The 27,926-nt window shown below is 35.0% G+C and overlaps 4 protein-coding genes across 4 annotated transcripts; 2 read left to right on the top strand and 2 right to left on the bottom strand.

The window, feature by feature from the left end:
• The first annotated feature begins 200 nt into the window (after positions 1-200).
• On the top strand, positions 201-4,909 carry LOC121751308 (truncated transcription factor CAULIFLOWER A-like). Its single transcript, XM_042146029.1, has 9 exons — positions 201-344; positions 475-661; positions 2,428-2,506; positions 2,751-2,815; positions 2,878-2,977; positions 3,777-3,818; positions 4,198-4,239; positions 4,358-4,479; positions 4,573-4,909. Exons 2-9 carry the CDS (start codon positions 477-479, stop codon positions 4,688-4,690), a joined length of 753 nt encoding a protein of 250 aa, XP_042001963.1. The 5' UTR covers positions 201-344; positions 475-476; the 3' UTR covers positions 4,691-4,909.
• Positions 4,910-7,806: 2,897 nt separating this feature from the next.
• On the top strand, positions 7,807-8,987 carry LOC121750188. The gene is made up of 3 exons (XM_042144670.1): positions 7,807-8,277; positions 8,365-8,450; positions 8,536-8,987. The coding sequence occupies exons 1-3, from the start codon at positions 7,977-7,979 to the stop codon at positions 8,818-8,820; spliced, it is 672 nt and encodes a 223-aa protein (XP_042000604.1). The 5' UTR covers positions 7,807-7,976; the 3' UTR covers positions 8,821-8,987.
• A 112-nt stretch (positions 8,988-9,099) lies between these two features.
• Positions 9,100-11,769, bottom strand: LOC121750187 (isoaspartyl peptidase/L-asparaginase 1-like). Its single transcript, XM_042144669.1, has 3 exons — positions 11,497-11,769; positions 10,846-11,079; positions 9,100-9,721 (listed from the first exon to the last, which is right to left on the bottom strand). Exons 1-3 carry the CDS (start codon positions 11,656-11,658, stop codon positions 9,242-9,244), a joined length of 876 nt encoding a protein of 291 aa, XP_042000603.1. The 5' UTR covers positions 11,659-11,769; the 3' UTR covers positions 9,100-9,241.
• A 1,376-nt stretch (positions 11,770-13,145) lies between these two features.
• On the bottom strand, positions 13,146-16,056 carry LOC121750154 (protein MICROTUBULE BINDING PROTEIN 2C-like). Its single transcript, XM_042144627.1, has 5 exons — positions 15,781-16,056; positions 15,616-15,699; positions 14,677-15,003; positions 13,821-14,039; positions 13,146-13,571 (listed from the first exon to the last, which is right to left on the bottom strand). The coding sequence occupies exons 1-5, from the start codon at positions 15,991-15,993 to the stop codon at positions 13,419-13,421; spliced, it is 996 nt and encodes a 331-aa protein (XP_042000561.1). The 5' UTR covers positions 15,994-16,056; the 3' UTR covers positions 13,146-13,418.
• Between the last annotated feature and the right edge of the window lie 11,870 nt (positions 16,057-27,926).

Genomic DNA, 27,926 nt, shown 5'->3' with positions numbered 1-27,926 from the left:
GACGATAGTGACCGATTGGACAATTTGCTCAAAAAGTAAAAATTAATTAGAGTATAACCGATGGGCGAGAGCTTCTCAAGGAATAAGAGGTCGACACGTAGACGATATGCAGCCAATGAGATGTTGACAACCATTTCCCCCAAAACCACCTCCGGTTTTGCAAAACCAGTTGGGAAGATTGTTTTCTTCTCCCACACAGTAGCGATATATTGATTCCAAACACATCGCTCCCACGCATCTATACATACACACACACCAACAAACAATTCCATTCCGATATATAATGGGGGAGGAAAAAAAAATCTGAGTGGTGGGGAGTGCGACAGAGCATGTATATGGAAACGGTAAAAACAAGAGCAACTCATCATCACATCTTTTTCTTCTTCTTCTTCTTCTTCATATATATTCTCCATAAATAGGTCAGGTTTTATTGATTTCCCCTCTTTCCTAAATCATACACATATACTACATTAGTAATGGGGAGAGGGAGAGTGCAACTGAAGAGAATAGAGAACAAAATTAATCGACAAGTGACCTTCTCGAAGCGGAGATCGGGGCTTCTGAAGAAGGCAAATGAGATCTCCATCCTATGCGACGCCGATGTAGGCTTAATCGTCTTCTCCACTAAGGGAAAACTCTTCGAATATGCTACTGATTCATGGTATGCTTTTCGCTCACTAGGTTTAATTCTTCTCTTTTATGATTTTTTTTTTATTATTATGGTTTGGGGTTTTCGATTGGTTTTTTTCTTCTTCAAATTCTTTGATTTCATCATATATGCATCGAAATTAAAAAAAATTCTGTAGTGAAGGACTGGAGTGACATGATCATATCAGTCAAGCTGTCTTTCTTTTGTGGCTTTCTATGATTTTCAAAATTTGAAGACCCAATTCTTGGTATTTTTGGAGGAAATCAGAGTAGGATTTGTGTGTGAGTGAGTGTGTATGTATATGTGTCCAATGAGCCAATGACAAACATTGCTTGCTTTTGCAGTTTATGATTGGTGTTAAGCACACTGCAATTTCATGCAAAACTCTCCTTGCTTTTGTGCCTTACACTATTTATTAAGTACTACTCCCTACTATTTCATTTTTTATAACTATCTTCTAAGTATTTCACTAGTTTTAGTGTTTTTTTAAGCAATACCCACTACTTATACCAAACCTGAAAATCATATCTATCTATATTAGTATAAGTACACATTTGATCACGTAAAATGATTATTCCAAGCGGGATGGATCAATTCTTATGTAAAATTTGAAGTCAATAAAACCCATTTATTGGACAGGTTTATTAGAATATGGAGTACTAAAATGAACTTTAATAAACTTCAGTACCGTTGTCAGTCAGCTAACACATTTCATCACTTACTTTAAAATCATATCATAAATAAGTAAATTATAATTTATTTTTCTTAAAAATATGAAAAACTCTTATTTTTATGCATAAATTACCTATAAATTTGTGAAATATATCCAAATTTTTGGTCTAAAATTACGTGAATTTTAGTTAATTAAAATTCCATTGGCAAATAACTTAATTTTTTAGATTTCAGTGTTAAATTCATATTAATTACTATTTGAAAACTTTCGATGCTACAGCTTGTAATGGTATTTGGTACTATAATTCCGATTAAATATAGTGAGCTCATTTAAGCTTTAACCTAATATTCATACATTCGAAGTATTTTAAGCTAGGCATAACACTATACATATTTACTTAGCTTAGTAATACTAACATACTACTAATATACTTGATAAACTTAATTATAATTCTCCATGAACAAGAAAACAAGTTTAGATTGATTACAGTTGAGTCAAAATTCAGTCGTTTCTTTCATAAAGAATCAATCTTTTGTCTCTCAAATAAAAATCACTTGAAATTTTTTAATTTTAATCAAAGTTTTATAAACGAAATCATTAATTTCTTAAAAGAATAAATATGTTTTTGGATTTTACTTGAATAGTATAGTAGTAAAAGTTAGTTAGAAGTATCATAATTTTTGATTCGTTAGCAATCATGTCATAGCCAAAAAATTCGGTTGTTTGTGTAAACATTACATTCATTCTTTAAAATAATAATTATTTACATTTTGGTATGTCCTTTAAAATTGAAAACCTTTTGTTTTAGGTACTCTTTTCTCTCTAATGCGATAGAAAACATTCTCCAATTTCTTTCTAATCTCTCTTATTTAACCAATTATGCATTAAAACAAATGTCATTTCAAAAGCTTGTATTTTAAAATGACAAATGTTGTCGTTTCCTTTATCAAATCAAAAGAGATCGATTTGTAATTATTTTTTGGTGAAGTTTTTGTGCAACAATTCAGAATATGAATAAAGGGAAATCTTACTTATGTATAATATTGAAATTTTATAAATAAATATAAATTTGAACACTCGTTTAATTTAATTCAATTACTTGCAGCATGGAAAGGATCCTTGAGCGATATGAAAGACATTCATACGCTGAAAGGCAGCTAAAAGAGCCTGAACCTGATTCACCGGTATGAAAGATTAATTTCAATACCATTAATTTCTTCTAATGTTTATATATTATGCAGAAATGCCATACATTTTCTCTAAGAAAAATATTACTAGGTCATTTTTCATTTCCCGGTACCTATTCGTACATAATTAGTAGTATTATATTTTAAATATACTCCATAAAATAATTGTATACATATAACAGTGTTATGAGAATATCAAGGATGAAATTAATGGGAATTACATACCTGTATTAATTGATAGGCAAGCTGGAGTCTGGAGCATGCTAAGCTGAAGGCTAGAATGGAGGTTCTGCAGAGAAACCAGAGGTGCATTATAATTTTTATTTTAATTATGTTAAACACACTCAATTTTATTGTATTATTTGCAGGCATTATATGGGAGAAGATCTGGATACTCTAAGCATGAAAGAGCTGCAAAACTTGGAACATCAACTTGATGACTCTCTTAAACACATTCGCAGGCGCAAGGTTATTTTTCTTCTTTATTACCAGTATCATCATCTAGCTAGGCTAATAACCTCCACAGATATAATACTCCTCCCTATAAATACTTCTCTTTCTAATCTTGAAAATTATATCCAAATCATGCGACAGAAACTAGATAATGTAAATTTTGCCTCTAGTGAAACCTTGGGGTGGTTTTTCTTTAATTAAGATGATAAAAAATGAATTAGAGCAGCTAGTAATATCCCATTGGAATGAAGAACTAATATGTTTAACATCTAATATGAAGAATGGTAGTACTAGTATTTATGAGGTAAGGGTTGTATCTTTACAAAGATGTGATTATGTGAAGATTGGTTTTGGAAGTAAGTCAGGAGCAAAAACTTATTTTCTCATTATGATACAAATTTTGTTTTTTTTCAGCATCAAGTATATTTTACAAAACTTTATTAGACTATTCAATTTTTTGGCATATTGAATTTTTAAGTATATTGATGGACTATTTATATGAGAAGGACGAAAAAGGAAATATGACTTATTTTTATGGAACGGAGGGGGTATTTAGGATAAAGCAATGTGTTATCGCAAATTAATGTAGACTTTTTTTTTTAAATTCATAGAACCAACCTTCTGATGGAAACATATCTCATTAATAATTAAGAGATGGTGAACGAAAAATTGGCTTGAAGAGCTATTATAAGTACTACTCCTAATACCGATTATAGAGAAGTTGAGTACGTAGAGAGAGATTAAATAGTTTAATTTATTGCAGTAGTAATTTATTTAATACTATCATGTTTTAAATTCCATGTCTTTACTGCAGAACCAACTCATGAATGAGTCCATTTCAGAGCTCCAGAAAAAGGTTAGAAGCCTAAACCTTGTGTATTTGTCAGAGATAAAATGCATGCAACTAATAAATTTAACAAAATACTCCAATAAAACCATACATGTATTTACTTGCAATGCCATTGGTTATTGGATTCTCCAGTAGTTGTTTTTTTGTTGGAATTTGAATAAAACCATGAACCATAATTTTATCCAAGGCCACAGGGAGAGTTTTTTTGCTTCTCTCTAAGTGATAGTTTTAACGTTTATTTAAAATGATTTGTTATTTGGTTTCGGTTATTTTACTATTACAATGTGTCTCACGATTACACTAATGGATTACCGATGGACGTTATGTTTGTTCACATTTAACTTTTTCTACTATTATTGTATAATGCAAACGCACGTTGTTGCAGGACAAGGCATTGCAAGAGCAAAACAACATCCTAGCGAAGAAGGTAACCATAATATTAGAATCTAATTGTGTTGTGTTAGGAATTTATTAGAGACTTAAAACATTAAAAATCAGCTTAAATCCACAGTTATATGGCATTTTGGATTTTCATATATATGCAGATCAAGGAGAGAGAAAAAGAGACGGCGGCGGCAGCGACAATGGAGCAACAACAAAACCATAACTTGGACTCTTCTGGTTTTGGTCACCCACATCATATGGGAATGGGATCCTTCAACCACAGGTATTCAATAAATTCTTTAGTAACTTTTATTTTTAAAAACTTGAACAAATACAGTATGGTCAAAATATGATGGTAATGTTAATGTATACACAGCAATGAGATGTATCAAGTTGAAGGAGAAGGTGCTGCAGCAGCAGGGGGCATGAGTGTAACACAATGCCAAAATCAATTTTCGAATCCGGTAATGCCGCCGTGGATGCTACGCTCATGAACGAATCCATCATATTTTGTGTATGTACAAGCTGCTACATAGATTGGAAACCAATCCAAATGTAACCCAAAAAAAAGAATTGGTGTTATATGTCATGAGAATCTCTAGGGAATTCGTCAAAACATACTAATATGTGTGTAGTGATTGATTAATTACAACTTTGTATTACGTGCTAGTATTAATGGTGCAAATGTTATAAAATTTGAATCCTTAAGTGAACTGACGAAGATATCGGTGTTCAACTGGTTGAGACTGCCTTGATCACTGGTCGAATCGAGATACTAAAGCATTTAGTTGTGTATTTTGCTCCGTTGCATTAGATATTAAAATTTAGTTAATGATAAAAGAATACAAGGCTTTAACAAATGTCAACAAATCTACGGCCATGTTTGGTTGACGGAAAAGTAAAGTTGACAAGAAAAATGATTCCTGGGAAAATGAATCTCGGGAATATGATTCCTAATAACTTTACTTTCATGTGTTTGGAAAATATCAAGATTTTAAATTTTATATTTGATTTAAACATCAAACTAAATTTATACTCCTACTTATTGTTATTTTTATTTATAAAAAAGAATAATAATATAAAAATTTTAATAAATTATTTAATTACAAATGCTAATAATTATATTATTATATTTATTAGTTTAAATATGGATTATCCATCACAATATATAATAACATAATTGCAATAGTAACATGGAATACTATAATCATCATAAATGATTATAGTAATAAATATAATTATTATAATTATAATTATACATATTTACGGATATTATAATTGAATAAATTTTATAATTTAAAATTCACTATGGCTTTATTGATTAATTATTAATTTATAAAATTATTATTATTATTTATTATTATATAGTCTATATTATATAATTATATTTTAATTATTTAATAAATTATTAAGTATTATTATGATAATAACAAATGTATATATATATATAAATATTATAATAATATAGTTATAATTATGATAATTTTAATTATAGTTATTTATTATACCATAATTAAGTATGGTTTATAATTTTAATATTTTTTATACATTGTAATTATTAATAATAATTATTATTATTATTATACTTATATTGCATTAAATATATAAGAATCCTAAGACTTGGAAAAAGAATACCTAAGAAAAGTTAGGATTCAAAATCCTGTAAAGTTGTACTAACTTTCATTGTCTCGGGATTCTGATTACTTTCCCTTGATTAAAAACCGAAACAAACACATGATTTTAAAATTTAAGGAATCTGATTACTTTCCCAGATAGAATTAGGCAACCAAACATGACCTACAAGTTTATAAAAAAAAGTGTAAACAAGTTTGATGATGTCAGGATGAAATTTCGATAACCAGTTTTTCTTCGGACTAGCTGAGAATTCTTCCATAAGAATTCCAAATTTGAGTGAATGGATGATAAAAATTATAGGACTAGTTATTTTATTAGAGACTGAGAAAATAGGGTTTCTCTCGATTTTGGGGTTCCATGCTTGACCAGCGCTCAACTTGAAACCAATTGAATATGTTTTGTGAAATTTTATACCAAAATGAAAATAAAATTTAAAATTTAGTCTATTTTGTCGGACACAGACACCCCCTAAATTAGTTGCGATCAAAATCCTATTGACTATACTTATATTTTTCTCATCTCTCTATTATTTTCAATTTTGCTTAGCATTTCGCATTTTTTTTAATAATAAAATTATCTCAGTACTCTGATTTTCTATCAATCCCACTGAAAGCTTAATTCCCCCGACTGTTGTGCCGCCACCGCCTCCCTTTTGCGCGCACAAATCTGATAAGTTAAGAATTAAGATGGTGGGTCAAGGACTTTTTTATTTTTTTATAACTAGGAAAATTGTGAGGGAATGTTTTGTTTGATAATATTTGGTTGGATTTATTCGGCTCTCGATACTTAATTTTAGAATAATGTTATATAAGAAATTGTTACTCATGGGTTCTTTATACGAAAAATATTAATCATAAGTTATCTTATGTCAATTTAATTTGTATGAAGGCGTAGTATGTTTAACTATATCTAGATCTAATGTTGGATTCTAGAAACAATGAATAGAAATTCTGCCCAAGTTGAAGATTATGAAATGAATCGTTGCCAAAACCATTAAATTAAAAAAAAAAAAAGGATGTGCAACCAATCAACTCGTATTTTGTCAACAATTATATGCCTACCCAAAGAGCCAAAATTAGATTAGGACAAAAGAAATATTAAATGAGCGATGACTATATATGTGCACGTCTACCCTACAATTAATTAGGTCGCTCAACACTGCTACCATATAGTCAACCATGAACACGGATTTGTAGAAAAGTAGATATAAAATAATGTGAACTGCTCATGATTTAACATACTACTATTAACCATAAATAATATTTTTCAGCATATTATCATAATTTTAGAAAAAATATTAGTTATATTAATAGCATAACCGCATGCTATGTCACGCGATATTAAGTAAAAAATTATTTTAAATATTCAAGATTTATTTATACTAGTACTAGTATTTTGGTTCGTGAGAGTCATAATTGAAAATGAACCAGCAGAATAGGAAAGGAAACCCCTAAAAACGTAGTTTACATTATCCAGTCCATTTTATTTCTTAACAAAACATTATCCATTTTATAATCAATTGAGAGTTGTAGTCACGTTTGTAATCTAGTCTGAGGATCTTTCGGTTGTTGGCGGTGTTATTATTTTATTCCCTTCATTTTTTGTCTTATACTTCAATTATGACTAAGCTCATCGATTACTTGAAAAAAAAATCGAAATTTATAAAATGTACATTTGAGGAGATTACTTGAGAAAACAGACGATTAATTCCCAGTTTCCTATTATTGATAGAATGGCAATAGTAATTAGTAATAGTACACATTTGAGAAGTTTAACGTCAACCATATTTGTAAAATAGAGTGACCAATGCATATTTTCAACAAAGATAAGAAAACGTAACATCAATTTGGTGGTGGTTTTTATGTCTTTAATTCCAACCACCAGTCTAAAATGGGTCGTTCTGCTTCAAGGTAGGCACGTTGCATAAGCATAAATAATAGCCCCACCGTGGAAAAAATTAACACACCACACAGAATCAAGAATATGTTCACCATTATGTTTCAGATTGCACCACATTAGTAGTATTAATTAAGTCAACAATCAACAATGTGTGCGTATATATAAGACTAATGCACACAGTTCCACACACACACAAGTTGAGATAGAGAAGGTGCCTCTTACTTACACCAGTTGAGTTCGGAGATAATGCCTGGCTTCTGCATGAGCCGTGCTGCGACACACATCCGTGCCCGAGTCCACAGCCGTGTTCGGGTCCGCTCACCCTCTCAGCACTACCAGAAAACTGCGAGTTTCATCAAACCACAAGATAAGTCAGATGGGGTCGGTGAGTTCAGCATCGAAAGCTGCATGCCTGAATCCGAATCAGGGAACAGAGTGATGATCGTGGTCGATTCCCACCCCGAAGCTAGAGTGGCACTTGAGTGGGCACTGTCCCACACGGTCCAGAGCCACGACACCATTGTTCTGTTGCATGTCGCCAGAAAGGGTAAGTTTTCCTCAAACTGAACCGGTGTTTTCGTATATGTACCTTAACCCGTGTTTAACCGAGCAATGTATGTTCCCGTATTTTCAGAAGGGAATACGAACTGGGAGATTGATCAAACAGCATATGATCTTATGAACACCAGCAAAAATATGTGTCAACAGAAAAGACCAGAGGTGAGCAGAAAGTTAAACCAAAAATATCTCAGATTCCGAGGCATTTACCAATTACCATAAGCTTCTTTCGATTACGACGAAACAGGTGCATGTGGAGATGGCAGTCCGAGAAGGGAAGGACAAGGGGGCAACCATTGTTGAAGAGGCAAAACGAGCAAGGGTCTCGTTACTGGTTCTTGGACAACGAAAGCACTCATTTCTAAGGCGACTACAGATGATTTGGGCAAACAAGAGAAACGGGAGCAGGTTCGTGGACTACTGCATCCAGAATTCCAATTGTATGACAATTGCAGTTAGAAGGAAGCATAGGAAATATGGAGGATATTTGATCACTACCAAACGCCACAAGAACTTCTGGCTTCTGGCCTAGTATATCATCAATCATATCACTTCATTTGTATTTGGAGCTTCCACAAAACAAAAGTGTACTGCAGAAGCAACGAGCTTTACATTTCAAATGCAATCAGTTGTATAAAAAATACAGTCCATCTTTCAACCTCATGGAGTAGCATATAATGGTAATGAAAACATGATTTGCAAATTCGAGCAACGCTCAAAAGTTTATATAAACCACATACCAAAAGTGCATATTATAGACCAATATGTGCATGCATTTGGACATACATATCAAACAGCAGCATACTCTAGATGACCGAATTTCTTTTTTTTTTTTTTAGGCAGAGCAGAAATCAGGATTACAAATCGCAGGCAAGTTTAATACACTAAGCAACAAGGTTTGTAATAACGACACAAACAACAACGCTCGAGATCAGAACCTCCCCTCTCACATCTCAACCGCACGTCTCATCCTCCCATATTGCCACCTCAGTATAACCATCTTCAGTAGCGCAGGCTCGGAACATGCCTACCGTATTGAATGGCATCGCAACGTCTCCCGTTGCAGACACCGCGACCAGACCTGTAGTACGGCTGGGTGCACACTCTTCAATCACATATGTCGCTGCCTCTTTGAGAGACAGCCTCTTGTACTCCATAAGAGCAGCGACGTCCCGGCCAACTGTGGCTCGGATGATAGCCTCACCCTTGCCAGTAGCAGAGACGGCGCACAGCTTGTTGGCGTAAGTTCCTGCACCAATGATTGGCGTGTCGCCTATCCTCCCCACCATCTTGTTCACTAATCCGCCAGTTGATGTAGCAGTAGCTAGGTTTCCTTTCCCATCCACAGCCACGCACCCGACTGTCCCAAGTTGACTGTCTCCGTTAGAAGGCGGCACTTCTTCAACTTTGGTTAGTGGTTCTGTATAATCGATCTGGAAAAAGAGAGCGTGTTAGAAGCATATCATCCAGTTTAGTACCAGTGATGGTTTCATATAATGCAGTAGCATTCATGAAGATGGCAATATTTGATTATAATAATGTAACATCTTAATCGAGCAAGTAAAGATGGAGCTGATTCAATAATAGACATTAGACACACATGTTGAATTTAAGTGTTGAATAACCAAATCATGTAAGGATTTCATCTATGTCCATTCAACTTGAAGACAAGCAAATATCATGGTCCAAATCACTGTGCCTCCATTGGAGTTTGTATGAAATATTCCGAATGCAATGTTTTTTAAGACTGTAATAATCCACCTAAGGTATATTAGGCTAGACATTGGTTGAGTGTTCTGAAATTTGGCCAATCTTAAAATAAAGACATTACCAAGTGAGTTACACATATCCACTATATTAAGAGAGATGGATCTAAAACGAATCAGAGGCGACCATTTGGGGTGAGAAGACAGACTATCAATAGCTAATACAGTTCAAACACTATCATATGCTTATGCTCAATATAGGATGATGCAGGAGGAATGGTAGAGAGAGAGAGAATCAAGTAAGGAGCATACCTGAACTCGATTAGCTTCTTTTGCTTGTTTCAGTCTTTCAATGTTTTCTGGGGTTATAAAATGGCTTGACTCACATTCAGACGCACACAAAAATCAGACATACGGTATATGATTGAATTCAGCAGCCATATCAGAAGTTTCCAATTATAAACTATACTTAGGTAGATGACATTATTCAAAATACCTAGTCAACTGGTTCACTTTCAGGCTTATTTACTAGTAAAACTCATACACAGAACAGAGAGTGTTGAATGTAACCACTTGAGAAAAAGAGACTTCGTAGTAAAGCAAGAATCATAGTGAATTGACTGAAGATGAATCACGGAGAAAACATTTCGACCAGATTCAGCCAGAGAAGATTGAGAATTGGACAAGCCTAATGTAGGTTCAAAATCAAACCGTATCTCTCATGATCATCATACATGCCAAAACACGTATACCTCAACAAAATAATAGCATGAAGTGTCACAGAAGTTTCATATCAGAAAATAAAAGGCAACATGAAAAGAATCCCTCAGAAAACAATGTACATATCTTACTTGATCCCTTGCAAAAGCCTCGGCCCCATCAAATCCAAGATATATATGAGGAGTTTTCTCCATAACTAGTCTTGCTAGCGAGATTGCATTTTTGACCGTGGTAAGGCCAGAAACAGCTCCACAACGCTTCGTATTCCCATCCATGATACAAGCCTCCATTTCCACTGTTCCATCGCTTGTCAAGACAGACCCTCTCCCAGCATTAAAGTGCGGATGGTCTTCCAATTCGCGGACCTGCACAGGACAATCCAACCCTGCTGCATTACTCGAAGTAAAATAAGAGGACAAATTTTTCCAACTTTTCTACACAGCCATGGATCAAACAACATTCACATTCCCCTTATTTTCACGGTGCTAGATTGAAGCTCAATACACAATTGGACACCTAATCAGATGGATTTATGAATAGTGCACTTTACCATGATGCATAGTAGTAGTAGTAGTAGTAGTAGTAGTAGTAGTAGTAGTAGTAGTAGTAAACAAAATTATGCGCAACACATTTGTAAGTGAAAACTGCATATTTCGATCCAGCTACGTACGAATACTCTCATTCATATTCTCAATAAACATATCTAATCACAGATTAGCAAAGTGAATCTAGGCAAGCGAGATCGTGAAGAATAGTAAACGGAATTGAATTTAAATACATACGACGAGTTCGACGACATCGAGTGGTGATCGACCAGCTTTGATAGCAGCGACGCCGACCTGCAGAGAGTGGCGGAGGGCTGCTTCTCGGGGCTGACGGCGGTCCGGTGGCAGCGAGCGAGGGATATCACCGGCGCCGCCGTGCAGTGCTATAGCCCAACCCATCTACTACTAGTTAGTATCCGTGATCAATGGGAGCAGTTATTTTCTTTTTTGTTTTTATTGGACGGACATCTCGATGATTGCGACATCATCTCTTTCATTTTTTTTGAAGACTGTTAAACATTTTTTTATTGGGCATATCAGAGTTGACGTGGAGATATTAGTAGTCATGTGCCACGTCATACCGACATGACGCGTGAATTTTTTGGATCCAAATTCTGCACATTATAGAAAAATATTTGGTACAATTATGAAATATTATTTTGAAATCAGTTGTGATCCCAAAATTAATTATGCATTAGTTATTTATGGCCGTGATACTACTAACTATTTATATGCGGCCTTTTGATATGATGTGCATAATTTGAATAACTAGAGTATTTTAAATGATTGGATATTGAGTATTTCTTAAAAACTTTTTGTTATTAAGCCTTTGGAGTAGTGTATAAGTTGACAGAAATAAGTATAGTCTTTTTCTCAAGAAAATCATAACTGCTCATGAAATTGAAGGTCGCAATAACTTCCCCTCATTTATATTATTCTTTAGTTTTTCAAATTAAAAAATTTCAGTAACTGTGTTCAGTGTTCACCACTCCTTTAAGCCGCCGCAGTGAAGTGGTAAAGAATGTAGAGTCCGAGACTTAGTAGCATCATGCTTCAATACTTGCCGCCTACCTCTACGTAAGAATCAATAATGCTTTTTCATTTATTAATATACTCCACTTATCACTGTTTGATTTCATCAGAAGAAGCGGCCAACACAAGCGATGAATGAAGAAGCTTCAGCCATGAAAGCAAAGATGGCGTCATCACATAACAGCCTGCGGCTGGCTGACCCACGCTTTGCCGAGGAAGATTACATAGTGTTTTGCTTTGGGGAAGATGGGGAGATTCACTTGATAAATAATGATAGAAGATCTGCAAAGGTCTGATCTTTCATCATCCATTACTTATTCCATTTCTTGATTCAGAATGAAGTTGATGAGCAGCCAAATGCAACCAAAATGGAGTCCTCTTTTGAGTCATGTGATTCTTCTAGTGTATCACACACCAGCACCTCCAGCTCCTTTGCCTGAGTCCAAACAAATCTAACATACACTGCTTTTGTAGTAGTAATAAATATGAACAAAAAATTGAATGTTGCAGGGTGGGAATGGAGTGGATAGGAAGCCCCCTTCATATGCCCAAGGTCAAGGAAGAAAAACGGGACGCCTACAGGCGCTGCTCTACATTCTAATGAGGCATTAAGCTTAGTTCCCTGCGCTTTATTGCCCCCACAATGTAATTTTTAATATCAACATGAGTTGATTACCAATTGTCAGCAGACATCCAAAAGAGTTTTTTTGAATGGTAAAGAATTAGTGTTTATTTGCAAATACTTAATTTGAAAGTGGAAACATTACTGCAAGTAGATACATAACTTTGTAATTAATTCTGCAATAACCACCTAGATGAATTTATATTTGGGATCTCAATTTTTCTAAGAGGAATGAGCCAACCTTTTTAGCTAACTCATGAACTATCCATGGAGATAAGCATGCTACTACAATCACCTTCTCATTTGAGAGAGAACTAACAAACCATTACACTATCTCAACGTAAAGAAATGCAGTTTACTGGAATACCTAAAGGACTCCATTCAAAATAAATATTACCACTCGTTTAGATATCACACCACATCAAGATCTTCCAATCATTTTATGCAACACGGCATGCAAAAGCTATAGACGTATGTTTCAGAGAACAATGCCTCAGAGAAGCTGCTAAGATTGTTGCAGAACTAATGACTGCAGATGAAACCTTTTTCTTGCGGCAGCAGAAATAGATTCTTCATTTTGCAATTCTTTTGTAGCTGCCACAGCAGTGATATAAGCAGCCCTTGCAGCTTCCAGTTCCTGCATATCCATTTCATGATCCTGCAAAATTAGAGGAGATGGTGTATCGGTATGGCAAAAATCCGTATGCTTATATCTGACAATACAGTGGCTAACAGCAGAAATGGGCACCATAAACTAAGGACATAGTGACTGACTCCAATCGCTTGCCACATAACCAGCCAAAATTGGGGAAACGTAATACAGAGAGCAACATAGTTGTTTGTTAACTTCAGAATCCTGGGGGGGGGGGGGGGAGAAATAGCTGCCTCCGAATGGTAATTGACTTACTATGTCATGATTTTGATCAATAGGATAGAGGACGTCGTCATAATCTTCAGCAGAAATGGAAGAATCATTCCTTGTCAAGCCTTCAATAAATAGCATAAAAGATGATAGCTCCCCTTGCACCTTGTCTAGATCTCCCTGGACCCTCTCCACTTTCTTGTTGGAAGTCGTAGCCTCCCATTGTAACTTTTCAACAGCTGCTTGTTTGTCGGCAAGCTTAACCTGTAAAAAGAATTCCCCCAGATTAAATAATAAATAAATAAAATTTAGTTAGTATAGGTACAAACGGTTCGGAGTCAGAAAGATGGATCGGGAGCATGGTACAGCACAATTGATCATTTTATGATGTTAATTGCTAACCCTAATAACATTCAGCTTCCTAGAAGGAGCTCACGTTACATACAATTTGAGGATGTCAAGTCAAACTAGTTTTTTTTCAACAATCTTACTACTGTGAGAAAATATGCTTACTATCATCATGAAACAAGAGCTTAATCATGCAAAGAGTGAAAAGCGGATAGAAATATTATGTAGATCAGAAAGGAAAATAATGTCAGAAATCAAAATATTGATTTTACCATCTAACAGGGAAGGATAGAGCATCTTTATATGCTGCTAATTTTAGTCATTCTTTTCAAGTCCATTTATATGGTTGAAAATTATTAGAGCTATACTGTTTCAGGATATAAGATTAGATGTTATATCCTAAAGTCAAAAGAACAGAGTGATGAATGGTCATCCTAGATATTGTACTGAAGGATACTTTGGAAAACCAGCATAATAAATAAACTCAGCAAGGTCCAGAACACAATATATCTGTTAACAATAACATCACAAGTGTCACTCAAAATATCCATACCTCTGCATCCGAAAGCTGTAGTTGAGTGGAATTAATTAGTGATTCCTTTTCTGCAGTCTCATTTTTAAGTTCCTCATATTTTGTCTGAATCGAAGCTATCTCATTCTTTACAAGTTCTGCTGATTCCAAAAGTCCATCCTTTTCTGATAACTGCTTCTTTAGCTCCTCTACTTGGTCCCTCAATGCCGTCAGTTCTTCTCTCTCCTTTTCAGAGAGCAATGTTCTCGAGGAAACTGATAAGTCTTCTATGTCTTGGCTGTTGGCTGCATTCCTGTCTCCCTGGTCCCTGCGCTTTTTTGTTGGAAGAGTAGCACTCCTTCCAACTGTCTGCAATATACATCAAATATCAATACCAGCAAAAGAATTTACTAGTTAGGCAAAATCATAGTGTGAATATAGTGGAAGAGTAGCACTCCTATTGCTACTCCTCCACCACCACACACACACACATCTAGCATCAAGAAGTATAGTTGGATGAATGAAGGTTATCATAAATCAGTCATTACACTACTAAGTACTAGTATACTAACTGTTCTACCACAAAAAGCACTGCATAGTCTCCTACAACACATTACCTGCACCTATGCAGATGCACTAAAAGGGATGTAAGCTGCTAAAAATCGCACAGATAACACATTCACATACACATAAGTACCCTAAGTTGCTTATTTAGCTATTTATACAAAATATAACAGACTCAACTTAGTTAGCTAAGTAGGTAAACTACTAATTTTAGGTAATCACTAATCGAGTCAAACAAACTTCAATTTGTGAAGTATTTGGAAATTCATTCAAAGAGATGAATACTACTTAGAGTGAACATCTCCAACAACATCATACACAGTTCAAACTGGATGAATACATATTAAATATGAAACTGCACCACTTTACATGTAAATCAATTTGTAAATTCAACAATGTAGAGAGAGTGAGTTTTACCTTTTTATAGAGGGATTCTCTAGAAGGCGTCTTTGTGTAGATCATAGAACCCCGCCGCGTGAACGTGGAATTGGATTTCTGATCCTAGAGTTGCAAAAATTCAAATTAGAAAATAGCAACAACGGAAAAAAGGGAAAGTGAAGTGAAATAGGCGTGGATTGTTACAATGAGCGACTGGACGAGTGGGACCATCTCCACCAGGTTGTTGAAGAGGACCGGATCGACGCCTCCGTTAGCAGTGGCAGTGGCGGCGGCGGCGGAGAGAGAGGAGAGCGTGCAGCTGAGGTCGCCGCCGGAGAGCCATGACTTGGGGTCCAACCCAAAGTCTTGCGAATCCAACAAATGCTGCTGTTGAGATTCGTACATCCTCCCCTTCATTGATTTAGAAATCTAGGTAGATATGCTGAGTTTCTTCACATCTTTGAAGCCAAGGATTTTTGTTTTTTTTTGAAGCTATGGATTTATGTACGGGTGGGTCGATTTATAACGTTATCGTATCGAAAATATCGATATGAAAGAATTTCATATCATTATTGTATCGAAAGTTTCGGTATACCAAAATTTTGGTATGAAAAAAACTATACCGTTACCGTATCAAAATTTCGATACATTATACCGAACTTCGGTATACCGTTCTGAACGGTATATCGTACGAAAATTTTATACCATTTCGAATACATGTATACAAAAAAAATATAATTTCAAAACTGAAAAATAAAACTAAAATTAATATAATTTCAACACAATGAAATAAAACATTGTTCACATCTCCATAATCAAAATCCAACACAACATAACACCAAAAAATAGCATAATCAAGTCAAGTCCGAACAAAATACATTAGGTCATCCGCATCGCGTCTCGGTGTTGTCTCTATCTCGGTCTCGTCTCGGCGGGCGTCTCGGTCCGGAGGGTGGGTTGGCGAGACGTCTCGTCACGCGCAAGCGCCAAGTGGCGAGCGCTTGCGCTAGCTGTGACGCCCACTCGCCGGCCCACGAGTGGGCGTCGTTATGCTAACGAAATAAATAATTTTTTTTAAAAAAATTGATTTTAATAAAAAAAATTTAAAAACGGTAATATTACCGTTCAACGGTAATTTTTTATTTTTACTTTTTCCTTTTTTATTCTATAAATACTACTCTTTCGTTCTCATTATACACAAACACACATCTATTATTCTCAATTCATCTCTCTTTTCTCTCCAATTTTCATCTCACCTCTCCAATTTCCATCTCAAAATGTCCGGCGACAAAAACTCTGGTTGCTCCGGCGGCTATTACTTGAACGCATTTGGCGACTGGGGGGCATGTACAATGTCTTGGGTGCTTCCGGTTCCAGTTCGTCGACGCCAGGCACCCAAGGCTCGTCGACGCCGGCGGCGTACCAACCACCCTATTTTGATGTGGATGCATACTCTCGTCCCTCCGCCCCGAGGTATGGGCAATCGCAGGGATTATACCAAATTAGGGAGGATTTTCCGGATGAACCCAATCCGGAAGGAGGACGAGGCGGTGGAAGCTCCGGGGGTCGCGCATTCGACGCCGTGGAGGAAGAGGAGGAGGCGGCCGAGGAGGAGGAGGAGGAGGATGTAGGCCATCATCCATACAGCCGCAACGACACGATGACTCTGTTCAACGCTTGGGTCAGCGTCTCGTACGATCCCATCGTCGGGAATCAACAAACCCGCAAGGATTTTTGGAAAAAGGTCACCGACGCCTACAACGAGAACAAGCCAAAGGGGTCCCGCCGCCGCACCATGAAGATGCTCCGCAGTCATTTTGACTGAGATGTCAAAAATTTTTGCTGGATCTACAAGAATGAAGCGGCGAATTACCAAAGCGGAGCTAGTAGAACCGACATTCTGAGAGCGGCTATGAGAGTCTTTTTTTACGACAACAACAAAGAATTCAAACATGTCGATGGTTGGGAGGCGGTCAAAGACGTTGAAAGGTGGGCTGGCGGTGTCCAGTCCAACACGGGCTCAGGCTCGAAACGCACGAAGCACACGACGGGTGGCCAATACTCGTCTAATGAGGGTAGGTCAGGCAACGCCTCACAAGAGGTTTGAGGGCACAACCACCGATGCAGGGGGCTCCTCCAGTGGGCGCCGTCGGCCGCAAGGGACCAAGGCGGCGAAGGCGGCTAGAGGGAGGAGGGGCCGAGGCGAATCAAGCCAGGCAGGCTCAGTCTCAGGCTCGAACACCGTATTGTACATGTATTTGACCGCTGGCTGACACTTCTCGCATGACGCCTCCCCAATATCAAGCTCATCTTGCCGGAATTGAGTATATGACAAGACAAATTGGTATTCCGCCTACAGGTGGCTTGAGTGCACCACCGCCGCCTTCGGGGGATGATTCCCCGGCGGAGTAGTTTTTAAGTGTGTAATTTTTAATTTCTAGTATTTTAAATTATGTCTTTTTATTTATTTTTTTAGATTTTAATTATGTATTTTTTTTAGGATTTTAAATTATAATTTTATTTTATTTAATAGAGTGTGTTTTTATTAATTGAATTTTTTGGAAATAAAAATAAAAAATAAAATTGAATGAATAGTTACGGGATGAGATGATTAAGAGATGGAGGGATGCAGGTGTTGTCTCTTAGTTAAGAGATGGGGTGAAAAGTACAGTGGGGCCCATGAATAGTGAAAAGATGAGACGGTTAAGAGACGGATAAGAGACAGAGATGCGAATGGCCTTACAATAATTAGCAACTTGATCTTGAGCACCAAACCCTTCATTTTGTTGAAACCATCTAGAAATATTAACCTACATAAATTCAAGACCAAGAGATAAATTAGTACTAATTCAAAAGGGAATTTTAATCGCACACGAATATAAGCATAGAATAGAATTGAATAATAAATATTTTTTAAATATATAAATAAATTAAATGAATATCTATTTATAATTTTAAACTTTTAATTTTAAAAGATAAATTATATTATTATATTATAATCGGTATGAACTGTATGTATTGATAATTCAATATTATTAATTTTGGATATATTTCGGTATACCGATAATATCGATATATATCGTATATTTGATATAAAACGGTATACCGTGGTATAAGAAAATTCATATCGTTATCGTATCGAAAACTTACGATACGGTATTGTATTGTACCGAAAATTTCGGTATACCAAAAAATTCGATAGTTTTCGATACGATACGATCGATATACCATTTTTTCGGTATATTTACCCAGCCCTAGATTTATGTAGAGGTTTATTGACCGGCCGGAATTTGAATTTCCTTAACACTTGGTAAAAAAAACTTAATGAAAATAATAACGGCCGCGGAAATATTTTATTCATTTATTTTAAATTTAAGTACGAAAATAAAGTACTACTACAATTCAAATTAGTGTAAATTTTTGGGTGGAAGTTTGATTGTAAAAAGAATTGGGAATTATGATCCTTTAATGTAATATTCCAATAATGATGATTTCTGATATATATGGTACTTAAATTGTGTTTGAAATGGAGTTGTTAGAATTTTGATATTAATCAACTAAATCCAATTAACTAATTATATAATAACTACATTAATTAATTGACGCAATATATGAAGTAAGTTTTTTAATTTAATTTTTAAATGGTATAATAATAATAATAATAATAATAATAATAATAATGTAGTGAATAAAATTATGTACTATTAAGACCGAAATATTATGGATCCAAACGTACATCATCTCAGAGTCCGAACCTGTTGTTATTGGGCTTTCAGCTTTCTCTTGATTTTACAATTGAATTTCCTCTTTAGTCCAGAAAACTGGAAACTATACTTGGGCTTTGGGTTAGTGGTTTTACACACCATTTAATTTCTAAGGTTAAAATTGTCCTAATAATGCTTAACAACCTCAATTTGGAAAAGATGGCAACATGAAATTGAAATGCACTAGTAATTACTTACTCCATCATTTAGTACATTTGTACAGTTGAAAACAAATAACTTGCTCGAATCACATATCAGAGCATCTCCAACCATTACACAAAACTCTAACTCATTTTAGTGTAAATGTCACACTAAATATTGATTTTACTCCAACCATTTACACTAAACTCAAACCTTAAATAATATTTTCCACTCACATACTTTTCAATCATACCCATATATTTTATTTAAATTACACACTAATCCCATGACACTTTATCAATAACTAAATTAAATTAAATAGTATAATAAGATTTATTAATTATTATAACTGCATATTGAAATTTATTATTGACAATCAATCGTTAATGATTATGTCAATTTTTAAATTAAAATAAACAATCCTTAATATTTATAGTTATGAACGTGTAGAAGTTCTTGTGGTTTTAATTTAATTAATCTTTACGTGTAGTGTAATTTAATTTATAATGTTAATTGAACTTTTTCCAATTTAACTAATATGGCCCAGTCCACTAATTAATTATTAACTAATATAAACATAATTAAATTTGAGACGGTCCGAGCGCAGGTCTTGCAACCCCGCCGGTCGCTCGAGGTTTACCCTATGGAGTCAGCGAGAGATTATAAGCTCAGGAGAGCATGCGCAACCAACAAGCTCATCTTCAACTCATGAACGACATGATTGAAGAAGTTTGGATACGTAGTGATTGTTGAAATTGTACCTCTTTTAAGTATTTTCGTTGTAATTTTTTTTAAAATTAAGTAATTTATGTTTTTTTGCTAATTCTTTAATTTAGAGTCTAATTTTGTTATTTATAATGGGTAACCATAAAAAACAAAAAATTAAAACTGAAATGAAAAATGGATAATAGATATGGCACCCACTAGGGCCAAACCATTGCAGAAAAAAGGGGCATGCTGATGTGGCAACCACTAGGGCTCCCACTGGGGCATCCATTGTGGATGCTCTTATGATTTTACTGCCAAATAGAATTAAAAATGACACATAGACCAGTTGGGTTTCACCTCTGACCCGCCGTGGGAAGAAGCAAACAAATCGAAAGTTCATGGTTTTAAAAACTAATCTTAAAGTTGGTGGGAAAAATCGGAATTCGGGAAAAGTTTATGGTTTTTAAAGCCAAAAACCCAAGTATTAACTAGCACTAGAAAGTAATATCACAATATTCAAATAAGGTATGATATATATTAATAATAATAGTATAAGATCTATTAAACTTAATCCCAAATAAATTAGTAGAAGAAAGAAAAAAGTGGATGAATAAATAGATTGAATTGCCCTTCGTGGCCTTAAGAGTACTTTGGTTATAAAAATATTGGAAATAACAAAAAAATAGTTGAATTGATATTAACTTATAATTAATGGACCTCAAAAGATATTATGAAATGTTACGGACCAAATTTGGTCAGATAGTTGATGTACTAAAAAAGACGTTCTCCATTAAAAAATAACATATTGGGAGTACATGTTTTTTTGATACATTGTTTTACAGGCATGAGGAAAACATTAAGTCGTCATGGAATGCAACATTTTTATGATTCTTCTAAATTAACTTATATATATCTAAATTTATTTGTTAGTTTATTTGTTACGCTAGCTACCCTTATCTTATGTGCTATATAACTATTCATACTCTATAATTATGACTTATGAAGTAGTACAATATCCCACTACGGTTCCTCGCACGACAACCATCCAATTAACTTATTAGTACTATATTTGCTTGATTTTTTTTGTAAAGTAAATGTAGAGCATCATCATCTGAATTCTGAGATACATTTGTGTTATCCAAATCTTGGGTTGGGATAGTCTGCTAATCATGTTTTTCAAGTGATTACATATTAATCGTTTCTTTATAAGGATTTAGTAATTTATAAATTTTAATAATCAATAATTAGATTCAGCAGTAATCCAATATTAGGATTATTCATTTAGGGGCATCCAAGAAAGTGAGACTTCTTTGTGTGAATGATGAGGGAAATTCAGATTCTCAGATCTATTCAGGAGTCAGGAGTAGACATTTATTTACCTATAATATTAAATGTGGGTGACAATTAATTTGGTACTACTATCTCAAATTCAATGGTTAGGGGAAGAAGAAGGCATGAAAATAGTCATTTCCATTTAATAGCACTACAAGTTTGCATTTAGACTTTTGATTAGTTGAAATTTTGTGCCTGCGAAAGCCTTTAATTATGTGCATTCTTAATTAAATTTCTTTCAACGAGGAAACAAGTATAAAATAGATTAGCACGTTGGTATAGATAAAAACTCCAATAACACTGGCGTTAGTAAAGGGTTAATGATTTAATCTATCCCGAAATTCTAATGATTTTACCAAATTTATCCCAATCATTAAAAATTTATCAATTTATCTCAGGCCTTTTGCGATTATATATCAAGCCTATCAAATCATCCCAATATTTATGGCACAATTTATGTATGGTTATGAATGATAAATCTGTTTCAAAAAACAAACTTATCTTGTAATATGACTATATGAGAAAATAAGTAGTCGGATTGCAATTTGTTTAAAAATGGATGTAAAGGTTATAATACCACCACAGTCATATCAATACGACAGATCAAGCCTCTCATCATTGTATAATTTGTATTTGTATTCTAGTTTTTTTCATGTGTATTACTATTTATCCTAGTTGATAAGATGCAAAATTTATGCTGCAAGGGGAAATTCGGTAATTGTTTTATTTTATATAAAGTTAATGAAATCATTAGTGAAGCATCAGTTTATTTAATCACTTCTCGGATCGGCTCTCATTTAGTATTGGTACTACTTGGTAAAGTTGTTATGTTAGTATGCTAGTTTACATATATATGTTGTCTGTATAAATAATGTTGAAAATGACGACATATTTTAATTTGTTTCAACATGATGCCCCAGTTGAACATAGTAGATCAAATTATTCATGTGTACTATATATTGTTTTTATTATGCTTTCCTTTTCATTAATTGTGTAGCAGTGCAATATAAATGACCTAACAATATTACACATGCAATCCATGCCGTTGAAGAAGAGAACACCTCATTTGGAGACATTTGGAGGTCCCTGATTAGTATAACTATTTTTAGTACGAAGAGATACTATCTATCATATCTTATATACATAAACTTATCTACCCCAATATTATAGTACTACTACATTTTTTATTCGAATGAAAAGCTAAATAAAGGGAAGTGACAAATGCATAGTATAAATTATACATATTGGACTTTTCAACATTTTACATTGAAAATTAATTTATAAATATTAATTAATATATTACATACTGTACTTATCATTTTGCAACAATTTACGAAATTCTTTTGAAACTTTAACTTATATTTGCATATTTAAGAAGGAAAAAATATATTTTACTATAATTAATTCGAATCAAGCTTGAAATTATGTTAATATTTGATACTTTATAAAGTTCCGATATCATTTCTTATACAAAGGGAACAACTAGAATGCGTAAACAACAAAACAACACCCAAGAAAACAGCCACCACATGTATTAGATGATATCGTTATTAAATTATAATACAGATAAAACTTTATTGTCGCATAGATTGGAAAAATATGAAAAGTGTATACTTCTCGTAATAATACAATTTTCTAATTAATAACAACAGAAAAATAATAAATAAAATTTAGGGTGTCCTTGAGCCTTTAATAGTGATTTAAAACATTTCTATTGAACCTTGATTAAAAATGTTGTTGGACTTTAATTTGAATGTATATTGAGAGCATTCGTAATAAGATAAACCCCTAGGACTTAGCATGTTGTACAAGAATAAAACCCCTAATCGTTATTAAAAAAGTATTAATAAAATTCCTTCAATTAGATTATTTCGTTGACAAGTTGCTGAAAATAAGATTATGAAGCATGCATATATGTTGACACGTAAGCGAAGCACTTGGTAGTTTCATAAAACAAATAGACACGTAATAATAACATGCCCACCACTTTTTGTGAGATACGAATATGCAACCACCATGTTTTACAGTCTTTGTCCATATGTATTAACATGAAAAGAATGGCCACAAGGTGGGAAGAACATAGTTGATTGTCATTAAAAATAGAAGCGACAATATTACAAAGTTTGCTATATTTTTTGTGATTTTTAATGCTCTCCTCCATCGACAATCAATTGTGTCTCTCTTCAACTTTGGATTAATTTCTCTATTTTTTTATGAAGCGGATTTTTTTTATAATTTGTATAGTTTACTACTCCCTCTATTCCATAGTAATATACTCATTTTGGTATGTTCCATAGTAATAGAGTCATTTCTCTTTTTAGTAAAAGCCAACACATTTTTCTACACTTACTTTACTATCTCTTACTTTTTTCTCTCTTCATCTTTCTACCTTTTTCATTTTCCACTTTATTATCTCTTTATTTAACTCACCTAACACAATTTTTCTTAATCTATATGCCGAAAAGAAACGCCTCCATTACTATGGAATTGAAGGAGTACTATAAGTGGAATCAAGATGAAGTAATTTGCTATGCACTACAAATTATATCCTTTTACACAATACTAAGATTTATGCACTTTGTACACTAATATACACTCCAATCTTTTTCATAGAAATAGACATTATTTCCTTTTTCGTATGTATAATAATAGAAATAATCTACCTCCAATATTTCAAAAAACTTTTCCTCAACTCATCAATATGTAAGCCAATAATCCAATAATATCTGTTTCAATTATATTTTTTTCCTTTACTTTACTAATTATATATTAAAAAAAACCTTATATCGTTATTAAAATATTTATTTTAATGTGATGAAAAGAGTATACTGCTTAAATTGTTTACTTTGCTTCCCGAACATTTAGTATACCTCTGCCCTATGTAGAAATGAAGAGGCGATGATTATATCGTAGCGTGAGAAATTGTCGGTTTGGTGGGCAAGGATCCTCTGCTGTGGATGAAACACGGCAGAGGGTGCTGTGCCACCGAAACGACGCCGTTCTTCACTTTTACCCCATTAGTTCCACTTTTTAATGTATTACAAATCTACTGCTCAAGTATTCTTCCATTAAATTAATATATAAAGCTCATGTAACAATTTCCAATTTTCCATATATTTCATTTTTTATTCTTTAAACATATAGATTGATCTTCGTAATAGATAGCATTTCATTTAGAAGTATCTAAAACATAATAAAAGATTAGGTTTCATAATTAAAGGATCAATTAGTGAAATCATAATAGTTCATAAAAGTATTTTACACATTACTATCATTGTTAATATTTTTAAAAATATAATAGTTCTATTGATAAAATGAAACTACAGCAAAAAAGGTGATGGAAGAAAAAATAAGAAATGAAACAAAAGAAGCTGTAAAGAAATTGTTACATGTATTAAATTAGTGGAAGAATACTTTAGCATTAGATTGGATATTAAAATAAAATTAAAGGATAAGGCCATCCGCAATGGGGAGGACGATGGCGCGCATCGTCCGCGGCCGCCATCGTCCGCCCCATTGCGGGTGCGTGACATAGGCCGCGGACGATCGTCGCGCCCTATATTAAGGGCGCGGAGTATAGCGCGGACGATACCCATCGTCCGCCCCATTGCGGCCTACGCGGACGATGGCACGCGGTTTCGTTTTTTTATAAATAGAGTTCATTTGTAATTTCATTTCACGATTTCACTTTCGAAACTCATTACATTTACATAATTACTACGAAATGGATTCAAGTCCCAATAGTCCTATGTTTAACGGAGAGGCGCGTTGGCTGGGTACAGAACCCGGCGAATATCGTTCGTTCGACGCCGACACCCAGTACGATCCCGATTTCAGTACGGAATCGTACGGGTTGTCTGACATGGAGCCGTCTTCAAACAGACGAAGCGCTCCCTCCCGCCGTGACGCCGCAGCGGCCGATCCCGAACCCTCCGCGACCGCTTCCGCCCCAGCCAAAAAGAAGCGGAACCGGCAGCGGGTGCAGAAGTTGCCGCCTCTCGGAAATTGCGATGAGTACGCCCCCGGCCGTACGAACTACACCGATGACGAAACCCTCATTTTGGCCCGGTGTTGGGTAGATATATCGGAAGACCCGATTTTCGCGAACAACCAGAGGCAGGTCGCGTACTGGGAGCGCATCGCCGACCTCTACAATGAGGCCAAGCCGCCGACCGCGGACAAGCGCAAACGTGAGCAACTCCGCAAGCACTGGGATCAAGTGAAGAAGCAAGTGAACTTGTACGCGGCGGAGTTCGAGAAGTTCACGCGGGCACAGGGGAGCGGCGAGAGCTTGAGCGACGTGCGCGCTAAAGCGCTGTTGTCGTACCGGTCGATGTACGGCGACTTCAAGCACGAGGCCATCTGGGCGCTCTTGAGGGACAAGCAGAAGTTCCAAGGTGGAATTCTGCACACTGGTACGCCGAAGAGGATGAAGACCACCGAACCTGGTGATTACACGAGCAGCGGCAATCACCCGGTTGACCTCAACTGGACGTACGTGGATGAAGGGAGTTCCGGCATACCGATGTCCTCCCGGCGTCCTCTCGGTTGACCTCATCCTCGACCGCTGCAAACCCATCTCCGTTCCCGGAAACGCTCCTTACCCAGACGACCACCGCGTTTGAGTCGTTGGCAACAGCGTCGATGGCGAGGACGTTATTGCAGACGCACAAGGCTCTCAAGAAGTGTACCGACCCCGACGAAGCCGAATATCTCCGGGCGTTAATCGATGAGCTGCGTTGGAAGTTGGGAATTGCACTGACTTAGTTGTTTTTTTTTGTAAGTTGAATGGTGTAACTTTTTTTTATTAATGCGTCGTCATTTGTTATTTAGACGTTTTTTATTTACTCGTTACTTGTAATTTGAAAACATTTAAATTAATTAAACAAAGCAATAAAATGATGATGTGGCGCGCCTTAGGGCGCCCCACTGCAGGTGGGAGAAAGGAGGATAAAACTGATGACGTGGCGCGCCATAGGCGCGCCTTAGGGCGCCCCACTGCTGATGCCCTAAAAGGTGATGGAAGAACAAAAAGGTAAAAATATAAGGAAAGAAAGAAAAGAAGAATGTGGCGTATAGAAATTGTTACATGAGCTTTATTATATATTAAATGAAACTAATGGGTAAAAGGTGAAAAACGGTGTCGTTTTGGGGGCACAGTACCGTCTGCAATGATTGTTTTGGGCGACTCTGAGGTTCGTTATACTGTCATCTCGTATCGCCACGTAGCGCCTCATTTACCGCTTGATGATTGACACGTCTGCCAAAAAAAACTTAATTCTCGTGGGTCCACCACCTTAGCTGGCTTTCATTTATTGGATGTTTTGCCATTCGATTCAATTCTCATTGGCTAGAGAAGTTATCCACCACGGACGAGCTCATGTTGCTGCCAATCCAATCACCGATGTACTATTCTTACCTTTTTTGAAAAAGTGAAATACCCTAATTCAAAAAGAAATTAAAAGGAAATCATCGACTATATACGTTGGTTTCAATTAATTACACAGGATTGCAACCAGTTTCAACTTTTAAAAGACCTTCAATATGGAGTATAAAACTAATTAATTTAGCTGTCTTTAATCTAGGTTAGTCCTAAAGTATAAAAAATCCAATTGACCACTTCCCAAATTCATTTTTAATCTGACAACACAAATTCTAATCTGAAATTAATAAAATAAGAGTTAAAGTTGTAGTATTACTTCATTGGTTGCTAAAAAGTTTTAACAAATAAAATAGACTAATTTTATTTGATGGACTATAATGACAAAAATAGCCTACTCTGTATTTATTAGAGATATAAAGTATAAAGTTTGAGGGAAATTTCGAATGTATTAATGGGTATTTATATATGAAACTCTTAATTATGTTTTAGATTTAACAATTAATCCATACAAAATTATGAATTAAACATTTAATTTATCACCTCCTCTATACTTGATGTTGCCCAAAACGTCTCTTGCAGTGGTCAAACATTTAAGCAATCTTAATTAATTATGGTGTGAAGTAAGTCCATTTGTTTTTCTATTTAAAAGTTAGGGAGCAATTTAATCGCAATTGTGTCAATTTCTAAGCGGTCAAATTCTTACCCCTTCGTATTAAATATCATCATAAATACATTTCCTCTTTTACCACAATTTTGGAGGGGAAAAAGAAAATCTTTTCGGTTATAGAAGCTATTTTAGCCGATTTTGAATATCGATTGGTTAAGATTTAAGAATGTTGATGTGTCGTAATAAATATTGTTGGGCAGCAAGATTTTACTCTTAAATCAATTCACACTAATAAAATCTATAAAAAAATAAAATAAAAGAAACCCACCTCAATTATGTGATGGTGGTAGGCATGTAAATGATTTTCATGTACTCCATTCGTTCCTCTACAGTAGAGACGTTTCATTTTCAGCAC

This window comes from Salvia splendens, chromosome 10, assembly GCF_004379255.2.
Source record: "Salvia splendens isolate huo1 chromosome 10, SspV2, whole genome shotgun sequence".
NCBI lineage: Eukaryota > Viridiplantae > Streptophyta > Magnoliopsida > Lamiales > Lamiaceae > Salvia > Salvia splendens.
This window is presented reverse-complemented; position numbering and strand designations above follow the sequence as displayed.

Coding starts and splice junctions, on each gene's coding strand:
- LOC121751308 (XM_042146029.1), top strand. CDS start 477: ATGGGGAGAGGGAGAGTGCAACTGAAGAGAATAGAGAACAAAATTAAT. Junction 662..2,427: donor GAATATGCTACTGATTCATG/GTATGCTTTTCG, acceptor AATTACTTGCAG/CATGGAAAGGATCCTTGAGC. Junction 4,480..4,572: donor ATGGGATCCTTCAACCACAG/GTATTCAATAAA, acceptor ATGTATACACAG/CAATGAGATGTATCAAGTTG.
- LOC121750188 (XM_042144670.1), top strand. CDS start 7,977: ATGCCTGGCTTCTGCATGAGCCGTGCTGCGACACACATCCGTGCCCGA. Junction 8,278..8,364: donor GTTGCATGTCGCCAGAAAGG/GTAAGTTTTCCT, acceptor CCGTATTTTCAG/AAGGGAATACGAACTGGGAG. Junction 8,451..8,535: donor GTCAACAGAAAAGACCAGAG/GTGAGCAGAAAG, acceptor ACGACGAAACAG/GTGCATGTGGAGATGGCAGT.
- LOC121750187 (XM_042144669.1), bottom strand. CDS start 11,658: ATGGGTTGGGCTATAGCACTGCACGGCGGCGCCGGTGATATCCCTCGC. Junction 11,080..11,496: donor TCGATGTCGTCGAACTCGTC/GTATGTATTTAA, acceptor TGTCCTGTGCAG/GTCCGCGAATTGGAAGACCA. Junction 9,722..10,845: donor AGGCTTTTGCAAGGGATCAA/GTAAGATATGTA, acceptor CTCTTTTTCCAG/ATCGATTATACAGAACCACT.
- LOC121750154 (XM_042144627.1), bottom strand. CDS start 15,993: ATGAAGGGGAGGATGTACGAATCTCAACAGCAGCATTTGTTGGATTCG. Junction 15,004..15,615: donor GAGAATCCCTCTATAAAAAG/GTAAAACTCACT, acceptor TGTATATTGCAG/ACAGTTGGAAGGAGTGCTAC. Junction 14,040..14,676: donor TACAGCTTTCGGATGCAGAG/GTATGGATATTT, acceptor TTCTTTTTACAG/GTTAAGCTTGCCGACAAACA.